The 25030-nt window shown below is 43.8% G+C and overlaps 1 protein-coding gene across 1 annotated transcript in view; it reads left to right on the forward strand.

Moving 5' to 3' along the window:
- The window catches only part of LOC311247994 (microtubule-actin cross-linking factor 1-like), a gene marked incomplete at both ends in the record, with an annotated part of 71488 nt that overhangs the window by 15755 nt on the left and 30703 nt on the right, over positions 1-25030 (forward strand). The window contains 4 exons of the mRNA XM_084338962.1: positions 2092-2153; positions 13300-13389; positions 17202-17279; positions 21185-21277. Of these exons, the coding sequence (XP_084195088.1) occupies positions 2092-2153; positions 13300-13389; positions 17202-17279; positions 21185-21277 (323 nt within the window). The remainder of the gene's footprint in view (positions 1-2091; positions 2154-13299; positions 13390-17201; positions 17280-21184; positions 21278-25030) is intronic.

A 25030-nucleotide genomic window follows, 5' to 3' on the forward strand; every position in this document is an offset into this window, starting at 1 on the left:
CATTCCCAGTGCTAAATGACATCATTCCTAGTGCTAAATGACATCATTCCCAGTGCTAAATGACATCATTCCCAGTGCTAAATGACAGCATTCCCAGTGCTAAATGACATCATTCCCAGTGCTAAATGACATCATTCCCAGTGCTAAATGACATCATTCCCAGTGCTAAATGACATCATTCCCAGTGCTAAATGACATCATTCCCAGTGCTAAATGACATCATTCCCAGTGCTAAATGACATCATTCCCAGTGCTAAATGACATCATTCCCAGTGCTAAATGACATCATTCCCAGTGCTAAATGACATCATTCCCAGTGCTAAATGACATCATTCCCAGTGCTAAATGACAGCATTCCCAGTGCTAAATGACATGTTCCTCCTGAGTGCCCTTTTATCAACGTATTTGCCATTATTTCCTCTTACCTGCTACTTTTCACATCCGAGTTGCTGCTTTACTGACAGGACTTCATGGGGAATCAAAGCCCAAGAAGAAATCCGACGACGATATTAATAGGGCCTGCTACAGTAACGCGTGATCCTTCGGGAGGTGTTAGTTGGACAATGCCTAGGCTAACCGGTCATGCCCGCGTCCATTCATTGTGCTAAGCTAGGCTAACGTGCAGCCAGGTAGCTTTCTACTGAATGCACAGAGAGGAAACTGGTATCTTATCTTCTTGTCTCTCTGGTAAGCTAATTTCCCAAAATGTTGGCATGTTCCATTAAACGGTCTGAATCTCTGTGCAGGATGGGTCACGGAGAGGTGAGGCGAGGTTAGGTTCACACGAACCCTTTTGAGGTTTATCAATGTTTGTCTTCCTTACGCATCTATCACACGATAATCATCATAACGCTGCTGTCGGGACAAAACCTCATAACTCCAAAAACCCAACTTTTCAGCAGATGAAAAAAACAAACACAGATTTGAGGGTGAATAGAGTTAGGAGGTTTAGACAGATGATCGGTTTAATGCTTTCCCATTGTTTAAACTTTGTAAAACCCACACACACATATGGAGGATGATCTACGGAGTTGATTTATATAATAAAAAAAAATATTCAAAAAATGGAGTTATGAGGTTTTGTCCCGACAGCAGCGATATTCATGATGGCTGCAGCTACGTGATGAAAGCACAAAGCAGACCACGTGGACCAGTACTGTTTGCAGTGGCAAATGATTAATTCAGCCTCCTCTGGCCTAAATGTCACCGTGACTGAGTGAGTGACTGCGTGAGTGAGTGACCACATTGCCGTGCATAGCCCAGGGCTGCAGTCCTGAACGACAATCTAAACGGCTACAGTACTACATCCCTGCTCTGTTCAGTCTACTTCTATGGGGTCTCCCTGCATTAGAATGTTTTATCATAACTTATTATTATTCAGCAAATCATGAATGAAAACATCTTGAATCGGTCCACAACCACCCCGTGATACCATTACGCTTTTTCATCTCGGTCAAACTTCTACAATACATATCACAATGGACCCTGTTGCTTCCCTCTGACAAACGTATGTTGTGATTGGAGGATCAAGAAAAGAGGGGCGGGGTTTGAAATGGATAAATTCCTCTCTACAGTTAGTGTTGTATCAGTTTAACCATGTTTTCTCCTAAAAACATGTGTGTGGATATGAGTGTTGCTCCATAATGCTTAGTGGCCACCATACTTGGTTTGGTGATGGTTTTTTATTTATTTTTAAAGCTACCATTGTGACTCATCGGGACTTCATCATCACACAGACTGTGTGTGTGTGTGTGTGTGTGTGTGTGTGTGTGTGTGTGTGTGTGTGTGTGTGTGTGTGTGTGTGTGTGTGTGTGTGTGTGTGTGTGTGTGTGTGTGTGTGTGTGTGTGTGTGTGTGTGTGTGTGTGTGTGTGTGTGTGTGTGTGTGTGTGTGTGCGCTCGCTCGCGTGTGTTTACACAACGGTCTTCTAAACAATATAATAATTACACTGTGTACTGTCTGGATTTGGATTATGTAATTAACCCTCTCTCTCTCTCTCTCTCTCTCTCTCTCTCTCTCTCTCTCTCTCTCTCTCTCTCTCTCTCTCTCTCTCTCTCTCTCTCTCTCTCCTCTCTCTCCCTCGTTCCTCCAGATGAGAGAGACAGGGTGCAGAAGAAAACCTTCACAAAATGGGTCAACAAACACCTGATCAAGGTACGGTCCTGAGTGCTGCTGAGCTACTGTTTGATTTCACTCGTCACTGTTGTGTCTTTGTGGAAATGCTAATTAGGGCTCGTGGTCTACATTTAACAGCACACACTGTGGTGAGGCGGGAGTGTGTCGCAAAGCATATAAATAAATACACTTGCTCGTACTTAGGCTTTGGCACAATACAGTACACAAGATCCCATTGTAACCCGGTACACACAGTGGACTGGTGTCTGAAGGGGGGGAGACTGTGTGTACACCACAGCCCAGTCTCGTTCAGAACCAGAACCTCAGGCGTGCTGCTCTACTGAGCGGGCAGGGAGAATACATTATGTGGTTATGCAGAAATAACATTCTATCATTGTTAGCATTTGTTGGGAAGTATACCTTGTTGAAGTGAGTGATTTAAATCCAAGGTTGCTGGAGAGTTGAGGCTGAGCAGAGTAATGTAGCAGATGTATGCATGTTGTATACAGTCGGGTCAAATAAATAAATATTTGCACACAATTGTCATCATTCTGGCTCTGTACACCACCACAGTGGATTTGAAATGAAACAGTCGAGATGTGCTTTAAGTGCAGACTTTCAGCTTTAATCTAAGGCTATTAACATCCAAATCAGGTAAACGGTGTACAGACAAAATTGTGCCGATGTCCAAATATTTATGGACCTGACTTGTAATGTTCTTGTTTCCGCCCCAGTATGTCAGAGTAGTAGTAGTAGTTTATTTGTCACGTATAAAGTACTGGTACATTACAGTGAGATGCTTGGTTCATACATATACACAGCTCATTATAGTAATATTCCACAATTATTACATTTGGTAGTAATAATGGCACACATAAATTCACAACAACATGCGCATTTGTTGATACATGCAGGACTGGTCTTGAGACAGACGTATGTGTATCTCCGCTGCCATGTTAGGCGATGTACTTTGATCACCAAAAGTAGCATTTTTACTGGATTTGCATGAGATTCCAGAGGGATTATCTTTAGCGAGTGTGTGTTATATACTGTACAGTTTGGCCTACACAGGCTATTGTCCGAATCTGCTCCCGGCTCACAAGGGCATCTCTCTGACTTGATGAGAAGCTGCTGTGTTGTCCCACTGGGCTCTTCTTCCAGCATGGAGGCAAATGAGAGAGAGAGCGAGAGAGCGAATGAGCGCAGAGTAATAGAGGAACTCCTCCGGGGCTCTTTATTGCTGTCCTGTGCTCCAGTGAGTTTCTATTGGGATCTGTAAGATGAGATAAGATATTCCTTTATTGATCCCTTTGGGGAAATGCAGGCATTATAGAAGCATGGGGGGGGGGGGGGGGGGGGGCTACAGGTATAGGCAGGGTAATAGTAGAAAGACATAAATATAGTAAATAAAATTTGATCTGAATATAAAAAATATGAGGGGGGGGGGGGAACTAAACAAAGGTGCAGATGAGGGTCTGTTCGGTTATAATATACGGTACGTTACGATAAATATAGGCAATAGAAAAAAATATTCAGAATATATACTATGAGTAAAAGTACTTGCATAACAATGAGTAGATGACTATTAGTTTATTATTATTATTTATTATTATTATTATTGACACTGTTTGACGAACAATGTTACTGACACTGGCCAGAGTTGCAGAACTTGTAAGTGGCTTTGGATAAAAGTGTCAGCTAAATGACTAAATGTATTATTATTATTATTATTGAGCCTGGATGGCTACAGTGATACATCTTGATCAACAGACCTAACAGATACGCGACGTCTTGTCCGGGTTGTGCCTCAACTTGGGCTTCCTCACTGGAAGTTATTGGATCTCATTTTGTCACAGTTTCCGAAACCCGCTAATATCCTGTCCGTCCGCGTTGACACGGTGTCATGTTTGGCACAGACGATAACAGAATGAGAAAATGCATTATTGATTAGAAACGCCGTTCTCTCCCTGTCGGTCCAGGATACCAAGCTGACTTTATAGTGACATTTTTGGAAGCGTCTGTAAGGAACGGAGATATTAATTATTGATTTAAAGAGGCGCTGCTGGGTGTTAAAAAGAAGAACAGCTGAATATAAGATACACAGTTCATTCCCTTGCAGACTAGATGCAAATGATTTACATGATATGTTACCGAAATATGAAGGTATGTTGTCATGGATCAATGCAAAGGTTCGGATTTGTGTTATTCCGTCGTCCACAATATATACATATTGTAAAAAAATAAAAACAACATATAAGTTAACTTAAAAAAGTAATTGGTCCATATTAAAGAAATGGCACCATTAGATTTGTATTACAATATATTGACATTAAAATGGTGCGAAATGGTGTCAAATACCATTATTCCGTCAATATACAAAGTCAATCAGTGTGATGTGATATTTTGGCCATATCCCCCAGAACCATGTCAAGTAACTTTTGAGACCGGAAATAGTAGGAGAAGAGAATTCCGTAAGAGAATACTGTCTAGAAACATTACACTTTGACCCTGTCCGCCTAGGCTGTAGACAACTGGGCCTGGACAGTTGCTCATACTCCCCCATACACACACACAGAGACACGCCCCCCCCCCCCACACACACACACATGATATGTCATACTGACTAGCATCATAGAAGGAGACTGCATGGTATTTCTATGGAGCATACTGGTTTGACCTCCAGTACAACTGTTGTTGGCCTCGCGGCTCTGGAGTGCTATAGTATTAGTGGCAGCTGGAATACCACACCTCTCACTTTAAATGTGGGTCAGAGGGAGGGAGAGAGAGACATATGAGAGAGACATATGAGAGAGGGAGAGAGAGAAATATGAGAGAGAGAGACTGAGCAGATCTATCTCTTTCTTTCCCCATCACTCTCCTGTCCGTCTGTCTGTCTGTCTGTCTGTCTGTCTGTCTGTCTGTCTGTCTGTCTGTCTGTCTGTCTGTCTGTCTGTCTGTCTGTCTGTCTGTCCAGCTATACCATTAGGCTCCCGTCCATATTGGTGTTTAGAGTGAGGAGCCTGGTGGTGGTAATAATTTAAGAGACTACTGACCTTTTCTGCTGCACAAAGATAGAGTGACGACAGGAAGAGATGTGGAGCAGGGAGGGAGGAATGTAAAGAGAGGGATGAGTAGAGAGAGAAAAGGAGAGCTGCAGCAGGGAGGGAAGAGTGGAAAGAGAGGGATGAGTAGAGAGAGAGGTGAGACACTCCAATGCCATTAAAAAGAGAGATGGTACAGTATGGAAGGCGGGGGTGGGGGGGGGGGAGAGAGGATGGTAGGAGGTGTCTCGTCTGCTGTGGAGTTGATGTCTCCTTCATTTAAACAGGAACTAAACACTTGGGTCATTTTGCTGCCCTGGTTGATGTTTTCACCCTGCTGCACACTGGTGATGTGCAGAAATATCAACCAGGGCAGCTAAATGACCCAAGTGTTTAGTTCCTGTTTAAATGAAGGAGACATAAACTCCAATAAGGAGGCAAAATGCCCATGCAAAATAAATTTGCTAATATTTTCACGTCAAAGTGTCTCTGAAAAATCTGCTTTCAGGAAGTACAACATTTTTATCTTTCAAATGGTGTTTTAATTACACGCATGTGTTTTCCAATGGGTCATAGGATAATATAATAATAATAATAATAATAATAATAATAAACTTTATTTTTATAGCACTTTTCATACAGAAATTGCAGTTCAAAGTGCTTCACAGCAGTAAAAAATACAGGCATAAAAGCGAGCATTAAAAAAGGTAGCAAGGTAAGATAAATCACAGTTTTTCACATAGGATCTCTGGCATGAGAGTACATGTGGTCCGAGAGGCAAGAAGCATAATTCACCACAGCATAATCTATAGATCAGGACAGAATGAGGTCATATATTATATAGTATGTTAGTACTATTGTGTACAGAGAGAGAGAGAGAGAGAGAGAGAGAGAGAGAACCCACGGTATCACCTCGTGCTGTTGAGCTGCCACTTTACCCTCTGAAGAGAGATGCAGAGTGTGCTGATTAACGCAGGCATTCACTGCCGTAATAGTATGGACTGTGGACATCATCTACTGTAACTTGTTCAGGTGCTTTGCATTCATTAAATATGTTTAATTACAACAACAACAACAACAACAACAACAACCAAAAGAGAAACAGGCTATTCTCGCCAGAGGTGAGATGGAACAGAACAGCAGCTCCAGACTGAAGACCTGTTCAGGTGTGTGTGTGTAGGTGTGTGTGTGTGTGTGTGTGTGTGTGTGTGTTCGTTCCTTCACATCTCTGTTCTCTGACATCATCACTCCAGCCTGTTTGCTTTAAAGCCATCCGGTTATTGCATCACTCGACACAGTGGATACAGTGGCTGCCAGAGGTTAGGTGTGGATGGGTGTGTGTGTGTGTTTATCCTGGTGTGTGTGCAAACACACTCAAGGGTAAACACTACCCTCCCGCGAAACCCAGGCTTATAATCCACTGTGAAAGCTGGTCAGGAATGCAGATGACACACGTTGACACACACACACACACACACACACACACACACACACACACACACACACACACACACACACACACACACACACACACACTCAGGACACTCAGGACAGGTAATCCTGCATTACGGGGTCATGGGTAGGTAAGACTTGGGGGGGGGGGGGGATTTGGGACTCCTGAGATAATTATGGTCGAATAACCTTTCACCTTCTCAGCAGGGAAATAGATGCTAAAAGCAAAGTCACAGGTGTTGTTATTAAAATAGAATCTCACAGCAAAAGCAAAAGAGGCGCGACAGAATAGGTGGGGGAATGTTTTATGACCTATATTTATTCCCCTGCCCGTACCTGTACCTTATCTCATATCTTATGCCGTCTTGCCCAGAACGTCTTTCATCAGTTCTGACATGTTATGTATTAGGGCTGCAACTAATGACTATTTTGGTAGTCGACTAATCTGTCGATTTTTCTTTTTCGATTAGTCGACTAATCGAAAAACAATTATATATAAAAAATAAAATAAATATTTTTTTTATTTTTTTTTTTTTTTTTGCACTACCTATCTTTGTGAAAGTGGCTCCTCAGCTCTGGTCCAGCTGAAGACAGAGCAGAGGAACAGATTGGACATTGAGCATGACCTCAGAGTTGCTTTGAGACTCTTGTCAGGACCAAACAACATCCCCAGTTATCCCATTAGTTCCCCCAAACTTACTGTCAGTCTGTTATGTTAAGCTAAGAAGTCTTCAGCTGGCTGGACCAGAGCTGAGAAGCCACTTTCACAAAGATAGGTAGTGTAAAATAAAATAAAAAATAATAAGAATAATAATAATTATTATAATAATTTTATTATTATTTTTTAATGACTAATCGACGCAACAATTCCTCGTCGACGATTTTTTATAATCGTCGTCGTCGATTATGTCGACTAATCGTTGCAGCCCTATTATGTATAGTACAGTACAGTACAGCACAGCACAGTCCTAAACTTGGTAATGTAGTCTTAACACGGGTCAATCCATAATGTAAACAACGACGCCTTCTCTTTTTCCAGGGATGGAATCCAGAGAGCGAGGATTAATCTTTGATGTCATCCAGCCGACAGTTTCTGAAGCTGCTGAATAGTTAATGCAAAGAAAGCTTTTGCATAGTTTTTTTTTCTTTTCTTTTTGCTTTTAAACCCAAATGAACTTTATCACATAATCGTGCTAAATGATCTGAACCAGAAATACCATATAACCCTAAAAGAGCACCGTCATTAAAAAAAATTAAAACGCACATGAAATAATAACATCAAAGTCTTTCTATTTATTGATAAAGCAACTCCAGATAGTGTCACTTAATGACATCACAGTCTAGAGAGTCTTTCCTTTTAGTACATACGTATCTGCTGTACACACTGACTGTATATACTGTAGTACATATATCTGCTGTACACACTGGCTGTATATACTGTAGTTCATATCTGTTGTTCACACTGACTGTATACTGTAGTACAGTATAGAGACAGATATGTACTACAGAGTATATACAGCCAGTGTGTACAACAGATATATTATATCTGCTGTACACACTGACTGTATATACTGTAGTACATATCTGTAGTGCACACTAACTGTATATACTGTAGTACTATCTGTTGTACACACTGACTGTATACTGTAGTACATATCTGCTGTGCACACTGTATACTGTTTGTTATGCATTACAGTAGGCTATATATCCTACCAGAGGAACAATCCTGTCCAGGTTCAGTGAGATGGTTTGAGTAACGTGTCTGTTTTCATCACCAGAGAAGTCTGACAGCTGCTGTCATATAGCTGATCACACATAAACCACATACTGGGGAACATCTCTGAGCACAAAACACACACACATGCGCACACACACACATGCACATATCCTGCTTATTTGATAACATCACTGAGCACAATTACACACACGCGCACGCACACACATGTCATGCACACATCCTGCTTATTTGATAACATCACTGACACTGATAGATACGCACACAGAAACACACACTCACAAACATCCTGCTCACTGAATAACACATTGCAGTAACAGATTGATGATGTATCACACACACACACACACACACACACACACACACACACACGCACACGCACACACACACACGCACCTCTGCCTGTTTCGTCTGTCAGGCTGGATATCGCCACTGATTTCCCGGTTTGACTCTATTTTTGATTCACAGCGGTACCGATTCTATTCACAGCCATTTGATTTGGTGAGATTTGGTTCGGCTCGATGCCGCTGGTTTCAGGGGCCCAGTGACCTGCCGTTGTTGTCAGAAGATGTAGTTTGGTTCAACTGAGTTTCCACAGCAGTTCAGTGGGAAATAGGCACAATGACAGGAATTTATGTGAAGCTAACTCGGTTAGCAAAAACATGCTAACTCTGTTAGCAGAAACAACATGCTAACTCTGTTAGCAGAAACAACATGCTAACTCTGTTAGCAGAAACAACATGCTAACTCTGTTAGCAGAAACATGCTAAGCAGCACAGTCCATTGTTCATGTGTAACAGGATGCAGCTGTCGAGATGAATTTGAAAAATTAAACGGGCATGGATAGAATTAGCTGAGGGAGACTGGCCTTCCTGTACGCAGAACTGTGATTAATAATACACACACAAGTCAGAGACACAAAGATACACACATCTTTGAACACACACACACACTGGTGGGCGCCATGTCTAACACACCGCTCTATCAATCACTCACACACTGACCACACCCCTTCTCTCATTCAACACAGTCTGACCAACACTCACACCATTGGGAGGTACAGTACATGGATGGAAGGACGGGAGAGAGGAGGAGAGTAGGAGAGGGAAAGATGCAAGAGAGAGACAGGGAGACAGACAGACAGAGACCGAGAGAGAGACACAGATGGATGAAGACATGTGGGAGTACAGTATGTGGGAGTAATGAAAGCAAGGACGTGTTAATGAAGAATGTATTGAGGCGTAGTGGGGAAAGCCCATGATTGTCATGGCTACGTTGCCCTCTGCTGGTGGGAGCGGGTACTACTGTAGACTGCAGTAAGAGTATGTAAATGTCACCTGAACAACTGCCTCTTTGAACTGCTGCGGTCAGGCAAGCGATACCGGAGTCTCAAGTCGAGCACAGAAAGACTCAGAAGAAGCTTCTATCCCCAGGCCATCAGGCTGCTCAACGAACAATGAACACTACACAACAACCATCAAACGCACATAGCACACACATCCACACGCACACACACACTTTAAACAAACACACTGTAGCACCCACTCCCCACACTTTATAGCACACACTCACTTTAAACAAACACACTGTAACACCCACTACCCACACTTTATATTTATTGATAAAGGATTGCACTACAACTCGTACACCTTACTGTAAATTGTACCTAAATTGTACCTCATCCCATTTCTGCTTTGCACTATATAGTATTGTATATTAGTACACTGCATAGTATTGTATATTATATGGTAACTCAGTTACGTCTATTCTGCATCGAACATTGTACATATGTCTATACTGAACACTGTGACCTCATTTTCTACTTCTAATTTACATGCTATACTATGTTATTTGATACTATCTTGTCTAGCACAGTCTCTGGAGCGTAACAGTAAGAAGCATTTTGTATGAAAGTATTCTGTACTTCTGTATGACGACTATTAAAGAAACTTGAAACTTGAAACTTAAATCACATGTACAGTTTGATCCTAACCCTAAAACCTGTGTACAGTACATGTGACACAAACACAGTAGAAGAAGCCCTTATGTGTTCACCTAATGGCACAGTGCCCACGGCATGGCTGCCATTTGGCATCCCTGCTTTCGCAAGCATTTGGTTCAATTCGATATAGGGGAGACGCCCAGTGGTGCACGTGAACCAACACCGCGGCTACAGGCTCGTTCAGCTTTGTCTTACAGTCCTACGTTTGCTTTGTAGGCGTTGAGCAGACACTGTTATCTAGAAAGATTTGGAACAGAGTGAGTCGTCAACATGAGGAGGGCTGTGGGTACTAGGTCTCAGAGCTCAGGCGGCAGCTGAGACTAACGACACGCGATGCAAGTCCTCCCTTCATGTCTCTATGTCTCTATGTCTCTATGTCTCTATGTCTCATGTCTCTATGTCTCTATGTCTCATGTCTCTCTATGTCTCATGTCTCTCATGTCTCATGTCTCTATGTCTCATGTCTCTCAAGCCTTCATGTCTCATGTCTTCATGTCTCTGTCTCATGTCTTCATGTATCTAATGTCTTATGTCTCTCATGTCTTAATGTCTCTGTCTCATGTCTTCATTACATTTTGCATTTACATTTAGTCATTTAGCTGACGCTTTTATCCAAAGCAACTTACAAGACAGCAGGAAGGGCACAACTCCATCAGCTGAGTAACAATGTTCATCAGTAAGTGTTGAGTGCTACAGTGTAGGTTAGTATTATTAGGACAAGTGCATGACAGAAATGTCTCTCATGTCTTCATGTCTTCATGTCTCTACTGTTTAGTTTTACAGAGAGAGTAAAGTACAGGAAAAAAGGTACCGTTGGCTACCGGTATCGATTCCCAGGTAAAAAGAAAATGTTCCAGGCTCCGTGTCCCGAGCAGACCCAGCGCGTAGGCCAGAGTAGCCCGCGCTGTGATTTAATACAAATGTAAAAGGAACTGAGACTAATTAAGTGTTTTTTAGTGACTACTAGAAAAGCGTACTTGGCAGAAAATAACTTTCCCTTAATGACTTTGCCCAACACTCTCCACACGCACTCTCCACACTAGTTAGTAGAATCCATCCCATAGATTACAGTAATTGCTGCTCCATTTGTCTCTCTCTCTACACTGTCGATTTAAGTGCTGCGCCTAACTTTGTGCTGGTGCTCCTAATATCTTCAGTAAGGAGCCCCAGTGCTCCTCCTCGTTCTCTCCTCCAGTTCCTTTTTCTCTCTCTCTTAATCCATCCATCTCTTGTCTGTCCTCTCCGTCTCTCTCTCCATCTCTCTCTCTCTCTCTCCTTTTGCTTTTGACCAAACTTGTTTCACTGACATAATTCACATTAGAGAGGAGTTGGCATGTCTCTCTCTCTCTCTCTCTCTCTCTCTCTCTCTCTCTCTCTCTCTCTCTCTCTCTCTCTCTCTCTCTCTCTCTCTCTCTCTCTCTCTCTCTCTCTCTCTCTCTCTCTCTCTCTCTCTCACGTCTGTCTCTGTCTCTCTTTCTCTGTCTCTCTCTCTCTCGTCTCTCTTTCTCTCTCTCTCTCTCTGCCTCCCTTTCTCTGCCTCTCTCCGTCTCTCTCTCTATCTCTGTTTCTCTCTGCCTCTCTCCCTCTCTCTATCTCTCCGTCTCTCTCTCTCACGCAACTTTTTTTATTTTTTCATTTTCTTTTCTTTTTTTTAATTTATTTAACCAGGAAGTCCCATTGAGATACAAGATCGGTTTGGGAGAGGGAGGTAAGGGGTTTTAGATTGTGTGTTGTGAAGTGTAGACTTCAGAGAGGGAGAGTAAAGTACAGAAAAAAGGTACCGTTGGGTACCGGTATCGCTTCCCAGGTAAAAAGAAGCATTGTCGGGCTCGGTGTCCCACCGCGTAGGCCAGATGCAAGCCGCATTTTACAATAAACCTCTGTGGGGCTATTAGTATAGTATTATAATCGCAAATTTAATCGCAATCGCAATATCTGTCCGAAAAATCGTGCAGCCCTAATGTGAAGCCTGTTTGTTTTGTCTCTCCGTCTGAGAAAGTGAAAAGAAACCAAAGCCACATCCCCGTCTTCTTCACACAAAGCCGTCTCTCATGACCACATGGCGACATGACACGAGCTCCGGCTGCTCGCTCGCAGAGTCACCATGTCGACCGTCGCCACCGGTTACACCCCCCCCCCCCCCCCCCCCAGGAGGTGACGCGGCCGGCAACGTGGAGGGGGTCACTCACAGCTGGCGCCCGGTCGCTGTTGCTGAGGCAACCGCTGTGTCACAGGCGCCGTCTAGCACTATGCTAATCAGTGTGGCATGTGTCAACAGAGCTAGGTCAATGCAGGGCTGATAAACATCATGATGACTGTTATTAACTTTCTCTCTCTCTCTCTCTCTCTCTCCATCCCCCTCTCTTCTTCGGACTCTCTTGCTCCATCCCCTCCTCTATCATTCTCCCAACCTCCCTTTTCTTCTCTCCTCTCCTCCTGGCTGACGCCCCTCTCTCTCTCCCTCTCTCTCTTTCTCCCTCTCTCTTTCTCCCACTCTCTCTCTCTCTCTCCATCTCTATCTTTCTCTCTATCCCTCTCTCTTTCTCTCTATCCCTCTCTCTCTATCTTTCTATCTCTCTCTCTCCCCCTCCCTCTCTCTCTATCTCTCTCTCTCCCCCTCCCTCTCTTTCTCTCTCTCTCCCTCTCTCTCTCTCTCTCTCTCTCTCTCTCTCTCTCTCTCTCTCCTTCTCTCTCTCTCTCTCTCTCTCTCTCTCTCTCTCTCTCTCTCTCTCTCTCTCTCTCTCTCTCTCTCTCCTCTCTCTCTCTCTCTCTCTCTCTCTCTCTCTCTCTCTCTCTCTCTCTCTCTCTCTCTCTCTCTCCTCTCTCTCTATATCTTTCTCTCTCTCTCTCTCTCTCTCTCTCTCTCTCTCTCTCTCTCTCTCTCGCTCTCTCTCCTCCCCCCTCTCTCTCTCTCTCTCTCTCCCCCCCTCTCTCTCTCTCTCTGTTGGTGGCCAGGTGAGGAAGCACATCTCAGACCTGTACGAGGACCTGAGAGATGGACACAACCTCATCTCCCTGCTGGAGGTCCTCTCGGGAGTCACCCTGGTACGACACACACACACACACACACACACACACACACACACACACACACACACACACACACACACACACACACACACACACACACACGTGCACTGAGATGTCTTGTTTCCATTGCACACACCATCAACTAACCCTTCCTTTACACACCGTCATGCCTGATACACGGCATCACAACCAGGGAGAAGGGAAGACACCTGACATAACGTAGTACATGACATTCGGTCCACACCTTTATCCAAAGCACCTCACAGCACCAGCACTGCCTCCCCGACACACCAGACCTGTGGAAGGCCACGCGAGCCAGCTCTGCCTCGGGTCTGACCCTTGGCTTGACTTTTATTTGTAGAGCACCTTTCATACGAGAATGGCAGCTCCAAGTGCTTCACAGCAGTAAAAAAAAAATAGACGGGCATAAAACGAGCACAGAATTGGCAGATCAATGCATAAAATATAGACGAGGTCAACGTAAGGCATAGAGCATTAAATCACGTCGTTTTTCATACTATGATCTAACATCTTAAGCCTCTTTGTTTACGGTTTGATTCTATGGAACATTTTAAATAGACGGTAATAAAAAGAGTAAAATAGAATAGACAGAATAAAATAGTGCAATAGTGTAGTGAAATGAAATAATTTGTCAAATAGAATAGACATCATGAAATGAGATGAAAGAACAATGTTTTTGTCACTTTGTTTATATGGGAGTTGAAGTTCAGTTCTGAATCTATGATAATAACCCCAAGACTAAATAAACGACGGGAAAAAAAGTCTCCCTGCGAAAATGGTCATCAATAAAGTCATAGTTACTTCATTGATGACCATTTTCGCGGGTTAGGGTCAGCATGGGTGCCCTACATAGGGGAATCAGTTCCCTGACGCCGACAGACATCTAGGGTCCTCCTTTGGGGGTCACGGTAGGATGCTGCTGCTGCATGTTCCAGTGAGGGACAGGTGGACTGATGGACTGCTGACTGTAGACTCTAGACAGATATACAGACAGACAGACACACAAACACACATCAGGGTTGATTTTTGAGAGAGAAAAGTCGAGGCCTGGAATTCCTTGAAAACAGTCCATTTTTAACAAGGTGCTCAAAAAGTCCTTGAAATTCAAATCAACCATTCGCATTCAAAGTTTTGTTCATCCATGATAAAATAGTTCTGAATCAAGAAATATAATATTTTAATCTAAAGTGTAACTAATTGTCGGAAATTGGTTTTCTTTTAAGGCATAAATATTGGATCAGATTTTTTTTTCTATAAAGAAAACGGCATTTAAAAGTGAATGGTATTATTTTAAATGAAAAAGAGTGCTTGGGAAAGTACTTGAAAGTCCTTGAATTCCATTTTGCAATGTCTGTGGGAACTGGGAACCCTGACACATGACTGTATGGACAATCGCTCTGACGTTGATGTCACTGGATCCTGAGAGAGAGAGAGAGAGAGAGAGAGAGGGATCATCTCTCGTACATTTTATTTAAACGCTGGTTTCTCCTTTGATTTGTCATTACTGTACTATCACCCCAACTACCCTCCTCTATCTCTCTCTCTCTCTCCTTTTCCACTTTTCTATCTCTCCTTTTCTTGCTAATCATCCGCCACCTCTCATCCTCCTCTCTCTATTCTATCTCTCTATCTCTTACCGCCCCCCCCCCCCTCACCAACCCCACATCCCTCCTTTTTGTTGCCGTAGCAACTCAAGAGCGTCCCTGCGCTGAAAAGGGCGTACATGTCACGCGCCCCCCCTCTCATCTTGCTCAGAGGGGAGGAGGAGGAGGATGAGGAGGAGGAAGGAGCTCAGGGAGTACGTTTGTCAACCCCCCCCCCCCCTTAAAGTCTATACCCTTTATCCAATAAGAGGCTGCATGAGAGTGCTGTGCCAACGACTCCAACAATCATCGCACATACACGCTCTTATCGTATTCCCAATGATTCTAAACAGAACTATATTCAGAGTATTCTTTCTTGATTACTTCTTATAGTTGATTGATTGAAAACATTTATGAACAGATTGCAGAATGGGTACAGTACAGTACGGCTCAATACACACAATTATTAAGGGGATGCAGACCAGAGAAAGACTTTCGTCTTGTTTACATCAGGGTCCCCCATTTTCAATTCATAATGTACAGTTTACAGTGCTATACAACATACTATATTATGTTTTTGTATATATATAGCACATGTCCTGTCACTATTTGAACACATTTCACATTACACATTATAGTTTGTATGTCACATGTAACACCATTGGACATGAATAGGGGTTATAATGCTTAAAGAAACTGGCATCCATCTTCTTGTCTGACTCTGGAGAAGACTCTAAGCGCATTTCTCCATAATGTCGGTGTTCCTTTAAGCGCTATACATTGTCCCCTCAGAAACACGTTCCTTAGTCACCCACTAATGTTCCCAGTGTAGATTTGTGCCATAGCGTTTTGCTTGTGGAAACTGCATCTTGGTCACATAATATAAAACCTGAAGCCTTTTAGTGTTGCTCACTTCATTCTCACGTCCACCACTCTGCATGCTGCTCTCTCTCTTCTATCCCTCTCTCTATTTCTCTCTTTCTCTCTCTCTTATATCCCTCTCTCTGTTCTATCCCTCTCTTGTATCTCTCTCTTATATCCCTCTTTCTCTCTCTTCTATCCATCTCTCTCTTTTATCCCTCTCTCTTCTGTCCCTATCTCTCTTATATCCCTATCTCTCTCTTCTATCCCCCTCTCTCTCTTCTATCTCTCTCTACCTTCTATCCCTCTTTCTCTCTCTCTCTTCTACCCATCTCTCTCTTTTATCCCTCTCTTCTATCCATCTCTCCTATCCATCTCTTCTATCTCTATCGCTCTCTTCTATCCCTATCTCTCTCTTATATCTCTCTCCTACCTCTCTCTCCCTTGCCCTCTTATCTCTCTTCTATCCCTCTCTCTCTCTCGCTCTCTCTCTCTCTCTCTCTCTCTCTCTCTCTCTCTCTCTCTCTCTCTCTCTCTCTCTCTCTCTCCTCCCTCCATTCTCCATTGAGGCTGAGTGCTTCCCAGCCTGACTGCAGTTTTGCTGCGTGATTGCAGTGATGACTAAATCTTAACTGTGCCTTTCCTTACCTTACCTAGCACAGTGTGAACAGACACAACATGCACCCTGCACTCTACTCCTAGCTGTGTGTGTGTGTGTGTGTGTGTGTGTGTGTGTGTGTGTGTGTGTGTGTGTGTGTGTGTGTGTGTGTGTGTGTGTGTGTGTGTGTGTGTGTGTGTGTGTGTGTGTGTGTGTGTGTGTGTGTGTGTGTGTGTGTGTGTGTGTGCGTGCGTTTCTATTATGAGATAAATGGGTGATGGAGGGTGTGTGTGTGTGATTGAGTATGTGTTTTTATTATGAAATAAATGGGTGATGGAGGGTGTGTGTGTGTGTGAGATTGAGTATGTGTTTTTATTATGAGATAAATGGGTTATGGAGGGTGTGTGTGTGTGTGTAGTTCGATGTGAAGAAAGAGGTTTTGGAGGAGAAGTGTCCGACATGACGTGTGTTTCTGACATGGCATGGTTTGACGTGTGGTTTGCAGAATGTTCCTGCCTGGTAGTTCTTCTTCAGCCAGTATGCTTCCCTTCCAGCCTGTCTTTTAACTGCTACAGTTGAAGACGGCGCCCCCCGAAGGACAATGCCCCTTACTACAACGTCCATGCTGCTTCTACCTCACTGCACACTGCAGCTGGCTGCGTTTGTCTCTCACCGGTCACCATTATGATGGAATTCTGTTTTTGTTGACTCTTCCTCTCTTCTCTCTCTCTCTCTCTCTCTCTCTCTCTCCCTCCATTTTCCAGCCCAGAGAAAAGGGGCGGATGAGATTTCATCGACTACAGAATGTCCAGATCGCCCTAGACTTCCTCAAACAGAGACAGGTACGATATGAGACACACACACACACACACACACACACACACACACACACACACACACACACACGCGCAGTGGCTCAGGGGGCAGATCGGTCGTCTGGTAATCGAAAGGTTCCCGGTTCGACTCCCGCTCCTCGTGGCAGCGTGCCGAAGTGTCCTTGAGCAAGACACTTAACCCCTAACTGCTCCCGATGAGCAGGTTGGCACCTTGCATGGTCGCCTCCGCCGTCGGTGTGTGAATGTGTGAGTGAATGTGAGGCATTTACCATTTACACACAACACTGTGGAGAGACAGACAGACAACACTGTGGAGAGACAGACAGACAGCTCTGTGGAGAGACAGACAGACAACACTGTGGAGAGACAGACAGACAACACTGTGGAGAGACAGACAGACAGCTCTGTGGAGAAACAGACAGACAACACTGTGGAGAGACAGACAGACAACACTGTGGAGAGACAGACAGACAACACTGTGGAGAGACAGACAGACAGCTCTGTGGAGAGACAGACAGACAACACTGTGGAGAGACAGACAGACAGCTCTGTGGAGAGACAGACAGACAACACTGTGGAGAGACAGACAGACAGCTCTGTGGAGAGACAGACAGACAACACTGTGGAGAGACAGACAGACAGCTCTGTGGAGAGACAGACAGACAACACTGTGGAGAGACAGACAGACAGACAACACTGTGGAGAGACAGACAGACAACACTGTGGAGAGACAGACAGACAACACTGTGGAGAGATAGACAGACAGACAGACAGACATACAGACAGACAGCACTGTGGAGAGACGGACAGACAGACAGACAGACAGACAGACAGACAGACAGACAGACAGACAGCATTGTGGACAGACAGACAGACAGACAGACAGACGGCACTGTAGAGAGATAGACAGACAGCTCTGTGTAGGAGGATGACAGAGTGACCTTACCGTCTGTCGGTCTGGGTCAGTGTCTGGCTCTGAATCAGGGACAGAGGACCGAGCAGGCAAGGATGCTAGCCATCATTCTGCCATCAGTCTCCTCTAATGTATCTAGTATACTATATGTATATATATATTAGTGCTGTCAATAGATAAAAAAAAATTAACTAATTAATCTCACAATAAATCTAATTTTTCTACTTAAGACCAAAGCTTGTAACAGATATTTACTTGAGTAAAATCATGGAATTAATGTAAAATCAACACAAAGAAAGTATATTTAGATTCAAAGACTATTTTAATAGCTTTCTTTGAATACAGTTTCTCTCGTGTGAAATACAAATGTTCAACAAAACCATCAACATTGACTCAAGCTAGACCTCTTTCTTATATCCGCGGCGCTAACAGAAATAAAAACAACCCAGGCCAATGTTAAAGTGCAGATTGGCTTAGAGGACGATAATGTCTTGTATGAACTACCAGTGATATAAATCATATTAACAACTAAAATGTGTTCCATCTTCATGTCAGATGATTTTCAAAAAGGTGCAAAAAAAGAACAAGCAAATATACTGCTGAAAGTCCAGAACGTTGAACATTTTTCACTCCATAGATTAATCTAGATAAATTTTTTTAATGCTTCATATAATTTAAATGAATCTCCAAATTAAAGCATTAACTTTGACAGCCCTAATATATTAGGGCTGTCAAAGTTAATGCTTTAACTTTGGAGATTCATTTGAATCCCGGGTTTGAATCTCTCTCTCTCTCTATATATATTATATTATATATATTATAATAATATTATATTATATATATAGAGAGAGATTCAAACCCGGGGAGTATAATATTCAATAACCGTATACTTTATTATATGGCTCTCCCACCTTGTCCTGTTCTGAGCTGCCACTTTACCCTCTGAAGAGAGATAAGATAAGATAAGATATTCCTTTATTAATCCCCTTGGGGAAATTCCAGTGACACACACATACAGCTCATCGTCTCATTAATAACAACATATCACAATCATTACATTTTTACAGTAACAACGGCACAACATAAATTCACACAGACATGTACATTTGTTGACACATGTCATCTACAGAATGCCTGAGACGCCATATGCGATAGTCGGCTGCAACAACAACAAAGTGTCTGAAACAAAGTGTCGTCGCGCCAGGTGGCGGGAGGGAGGGCGGAAAAGATTGTCCAGAGGGAGGGGGCATGGACTGGGTGATAGGACTTTGGTGATGAAACAGTCTTAGGCCCCCCCCCTCCACCACGCATACTAGTTGGCTGCCGTCACCATCACGTTGGGAGTGGCGCCGGGCGTACACGCGGGAGGGGAGATTGGGTAGGGATTGGGGGTGGGGGAAGCCGCTCGCCACTCTTATCTCCCAGGGGGCCTTCGACTCCACAGCTCTCTGGTTCGACCTTGGTCCAGGAATTTGTTTTGGCTGACTGACTGGCATATTTATCCCAGCCACGTCACTTTAAATTTGATTTGAATAGAGTGAAATATAACTCTATTGATTTGAGTGGAGTGAGTTTTAACAACTCCGCCCAAATGACTGAATGCATTATTAGTCCAAGTGTCCAAGTGTCTTAATCAGTTCATTTTGGTAGGTCCTGTGCGGGGTAAACAGATCCAAAATCTTCTTATTGCAGTCCAAAAGCTTCGATAATCCAAAAATGACCACGTCTTCAAGTTGGTAGCCCGATTATGATGTCCCAATAGGCAGAGAGGGTTAGCCTTATTCTGCTTCTTGAAGAAAATATGCAATCCACTGATCAGATCCATTTCGAGTTGATTTGAGTATAGTCCGGCAACCGGCACGAAGCACAGAGCATAGCAGCGGCGGGCTTCATGGAGCAGTAGAGACGGCGGTAGGAACGGCCTTGAGGAGCCTGGGGAGAGGATAGAAATGCAACTGTCTCTGGGAAGGTCAGTGTGCAGTGTGTGTGTGTGTGTAATGATCAGGATACCTCATTGAGTCAGGACTATAAATGCAAAACGTAATTGTTAAGGATACAAATATTGTCATATTTGTCATCATTATAATTATTTAATTCCATGGATGTCTGTAGTATCGTCAATCCCCAATGACTTGTCCCAGAGAAAGCTGTTGAAAACACGGGCGCACACCGGTATGTCCGACTTACGACTGCCTTTTCGAGTTCGTGTAAATCCTACATAAAAACGAATTTACAATACGAAGCCGTTCGAGAATGCAGAATAAGTACGTAAATCGAGTTACGAAGGAATTCCTTGGTAACTTTTACATATGTCCGTTTGAGAATGAGGACCAATGTCGGCGTGTTCCTTTAAGAGAAGCAGGTGCAGTGTGAGGTGCATGAAAGAGCACTGGGCTGCTGCTGCATATAATATGATGCATGCTGCTCTGCAACCACACATCATCTGGGACACCTCCCTCCGGTTCCCTCCCAGTGGGACACAGACACTTAGTACATGCTGCTCTCTGTGCTATCTTACGACAACATGATTAAATAGAACATGTGAACGCATATTCATCATGTAAATGTTAAATGTAAATATCCCTTTTAATGTTTTGACCTCCAGCTGTACTTAGTTTTCCCTTAAATAGCTTCAAAGGTAAGACTAAAGGAGAACAACGTGTCTTTATCGGTTAATAGAATAAATAAATGAATAAAAGCCCAGTACGTGTTTTTGTAAGCATTCTTTGGTCGTCAAAAATCTAAAAAAGGTGTTGCTCCACACAGAAAAGTACATAACCACTAATTATCAGTAAAGCGAAAGCAAAGGTCGTACACGCATACACAAGAGGCTCGGACAGAGTGAGCTGTGATGGCAATTGACGAATAAATAAACTTCCTCAAGCGGGTTTTGACCAATCGAATCATGTCTTCTGAAGTTTTTCCTGGGTAGTGATACTTATTAATCATTTTTTAAAGTACAGTTATTGAAATATACCATAATTGTCTCCCATTCCAGGTGAAGCTGGTGAACATCAGGAACGACGACATCACCGACGGCAACCCCAAGCTGACGTTAGGCCTCATCTGGACCATCATCCTCCACTTCCAGGTTTGGAGCTTTTTCATGCCGCGCTCATGAGCTTCTGGTTGATGCGGGTCAGCGGCGCCGGGGTCGATTAATTTACACTCCACTCGGTTAGGAAGTGTGTGTTTATCGCCTGGCGACATGTCACTCTACAAAGAAACGACGGACAAATACGGACCCCGTATATAAATACACTATACACATAAAAATGTATTATAATTAAAAGACTATTTAATTTACATTATGTCAAAAAGCAGAAACAAAACGGGGTTTGCAGGGTTTCAAACTCTGAAGGCCAAGAGCCCCTAGATGAAAGCACAAAACACATCACTGAGGGTACACAAGCCATAGTACATTTTAGATGTTTTTGCTGATAAAAAAGGTCCTCACATCCAATCCATAGTTAAATAATTGAAACGAAACACTTATCATAAGTTAATGCACATTTTGAATTGACGGATTTGAAAGTGAATTGATCCCAAATCCTGCGTGGTTTCTGTGACGCTGTGTCCTCCCTCGGTTTCTGTCCAGATGTCTGACTCCCAATGATTGCCACTGCCAGGATGGCCTCAGACGTGTGTGTGTGTGTGTGTGTGTGTGTGTGTGTGTGTGTGTGTGTGTGTGTGTGTGTGTGTGTGTGTGTGTGTGTGTGTGTGTGTGTGTGTGTGTGTGTGTGTGTGTGTGTGTGTGTGTGTGTGTGTGTGTGTGTGTGTGTGTGTGTGTGTGTGTGTGTGTGTGTGTGTGTGTGTGTGTGTGTGTGTGTGTGTGTGTGTGTGTGTGTGTGTGTGTGTGTGTGTGTGGAAGTCTGGAAAGGTGTTGCAAAATTGTGGATTTCATGGTGTTTTTTTTGTTGTGGATCTATTGTGATGTTTACTTGTTTGATCTGTGAAGCCCATGGAGGCAATTAGTTGTGATTTCAGGCTCTATAAATACATTTGATTTGATTCATGCATCTTTGTGCTGCATGTGTGCAGGGGTGCGTTAGTGTTTGTCCAGACCTCCTCTAAGGCCCTGAGCCACACGCAGTCTGGGTTGAAGAGTCTTCAGTGAACCCTGCCGATATGGCCGCTTACTATAGAGATAAGGATTTGTCATAGTGTTGTTGGCCTGTTGGTATGTTTTTTTTTAGATGCTGAGGTTGTATTTCATCGGATGTATTATTATTATTCCAGCACATTTGCATGCGTTTACTTCATGTCAATGATTTAATAGCTATGTACTGTTTTGGACATCTTAGCCTCATAAGGATTCGCCAGCTCGTTTGTTTGTGTTTTGCTTGTGCTGCTAAAATGTGTGGGTATCTTATAGGGGCACTTCACCAAAAAATTAACAATCCTGATTTATAATCTTACACATGGACTCGTTTGACAGTTATTGAGAGTACATTTATTTGAATATGGCCACCAGTGATGTCATCGGGGACATTGAATCCTTGTGTTAATTATAGCTCCATGAAATGATGTAGTGGATAAAATAGCAATACATTGTCTTACAGGGACTGCTACCTTATCAGATTTCATTGAGCTGTAATTAACCCAATGCAAGGATTCAATCACTGGTGACCATATTCAAACTCAATAACTGTCACACTAAATTAATGTGTGCGAGTGAGTTTTTGGATATGTGTGAGATTATGTGCAAAATAAATCTGCATTGTTTTTTTGTGTGCCCCTTTAATATTGTTGCTGCATATTTATATGTGTTTGGCTAATGTCTACGAGGAGTGTTTTAAGAGTAAGTGTGTTTTGAAGTCTGTATATTCGCACTGCACTCTTTCTTCGGTGCATCGGTCAGTTTGTGGCAAGTGTGTCTGCGTTGGTTTTGAATAAGTTCCCCAGGGTAGGGCATTGCAGCAGGTCAGGGTCTAAAGCACTGCTACTACTATTATGAGTATGTCTTGGTAACCATAGCATGAAGGCTACCTAGAGGACAACATGTTGAGACCAGAATCATTCATCTGAATGTCCTGGTAACCCCTAGCATGAAGGCTATCTAGAGAACATGTTTAGACCAGAATCATTCATCTGAACCATAACTTACTCAGTGAATGACATGTAATCATAGAGGGGGGGGGGGGGGGCTTCAGAATCCCTTGTTAACTCTCAAGAACCACAACAGGGGTCTCTCACTAATGATAATGTAACTTGGTCATTTCGCTAGCAGTCATGGATGCGGTCAGAAAGTCTACTCTGGCTGTGAAGATAGTAAATTAGCCATTACTCTGTGTGAACATATACAATCCGTTAGGGCCAGTGTCCCTGCAGATGCTCAGTTGACGTCCTCCAGCAGGTACTTTGTCTCATGTTCCAGCAGGTGGGGGGGAGGGGGGGGGGACACTGGACAGCTGAATTGTTCTCCTCTCACTTCTTCCATAGTTAAGACGATGAGGAGACATCATCCTGTTTCGCTCTCGACTAACCCTGACTTTGTAAGGTGGTGGGCTAACGTGTAGCTAGCACGGGGGTAGCTTGGAGGGCATTTTGTTTTTAGAGGATAACTGTTGTCTGAAGGGCAACCTGTTGACTGTGTGTTGTTCAGTCATCTGAATCCTCTAACGTAAGCCTTCCTGTGTCTCGCTCTCACGTGTCCCACACCAACATGACCCCATTAGCAGCACTGTAGCCCACGCAGACAGGGTTGTACTCGGTTTGTAACAGTTTCCTGCTATTCTGCCTGATCACAATTCAGCGACGCACAACGATTGAGGTGGTGACAAAAACAAGACTTAAAAGGAACCCTTTATTTATTTATATATATATATTTTTTAAATGAATTCTTTAGTGTGTGATTTTAAAATACATTCACTTCTTTATCCCAAAGAGAGAGCCCGGTTATGGCACCAGATTCCACTTCCACTGCCAGTCTCTAAAATTGGGTCAACCATCACCTGCAGTTTGGCTCGCCGACCACAAGAATGCGCTGTGCGCGGTCGGAGAGAGAGCGAGTGACATCACCGTCTAAGCAAGGTGACACTGCCAGCCGGTTGCCACGGAGACGGGAGCGCATGACTCCGCAATAGCCAAATTCATTCAGCGTGAATCAGCAGAACGGCGGGAGAGAGAGAGGAGAGGGAGGGAGGGAGGGAGAGAGGGAGAGAGCGAGGAGGGAGGGAGGGAGAGAGCGAGAGGGAGGGAGGGAGAGAGCGAGAGGTAGGGAGGGAGGGAGGGAGAGATAGGGAGGGAGGGAGGGAGATAGCGAGAGGGAGGGAGAGGGGAGGGAGAGAGAGGGAGGGGAGAGAGGGAGGGAGGACGGAGAGAGACTGAGAGAGAGAGAGGGAGGGTGATGGGGAGAGAGGGAGGGGAGAGAGAGAGAGAGGGAGGGAGGGAGGGAGGGAGAGAGAGGGGGATGAAGTGGATGCAGATGGAGGAGCAACCCCAGAAATGATGGATAGAATGGGAGCTGGGAAGAGACCGGAGGTGTATCACAGGAAATGCGGAGAAAGAAAAAAGAGAGAGAGTAGATATTGAGAGAAAGCCAACAACAGATACATGAGCTTCAGTGTCTTATAGCGTGGCGGTCTGAGCAGCTCCTTCAGCACAGGGCTGGGTTTCCTGAGAGAGATCTAAACCTGGAGAGACAAGTCACATAGAATATTCATCATGAGCTCCTACAGTAGTCTCTCTCTCTCTCTCTCTCCCTCTCTCTCTCGCTGCTCTTCTCTCCTCTCTCTCTCTCTCTCTTCTCTCTCTCCTCTCTCTGTCTCTCTCTCTCTCTGTCTCTGTCTCTCTCTCTCTCTCTCTCTTTCTGTCTCCCTCTCTCTTTCTGTCTGTCTCTCTC

Source organism: Notolepis coatsorum, assembly GCF_963971535.1.
Source record: "Notolepis coatsorum genome assembly, contig: SCAFFOLD_832, whole genome shotgun sequence".
Classification (NCBI taxonomy): Eukaryota; Metazoa; Chordata; class Actinopteri; order Aulopiformes; family Paralepididae; genus Notolepis; species Notolepis coatsorum.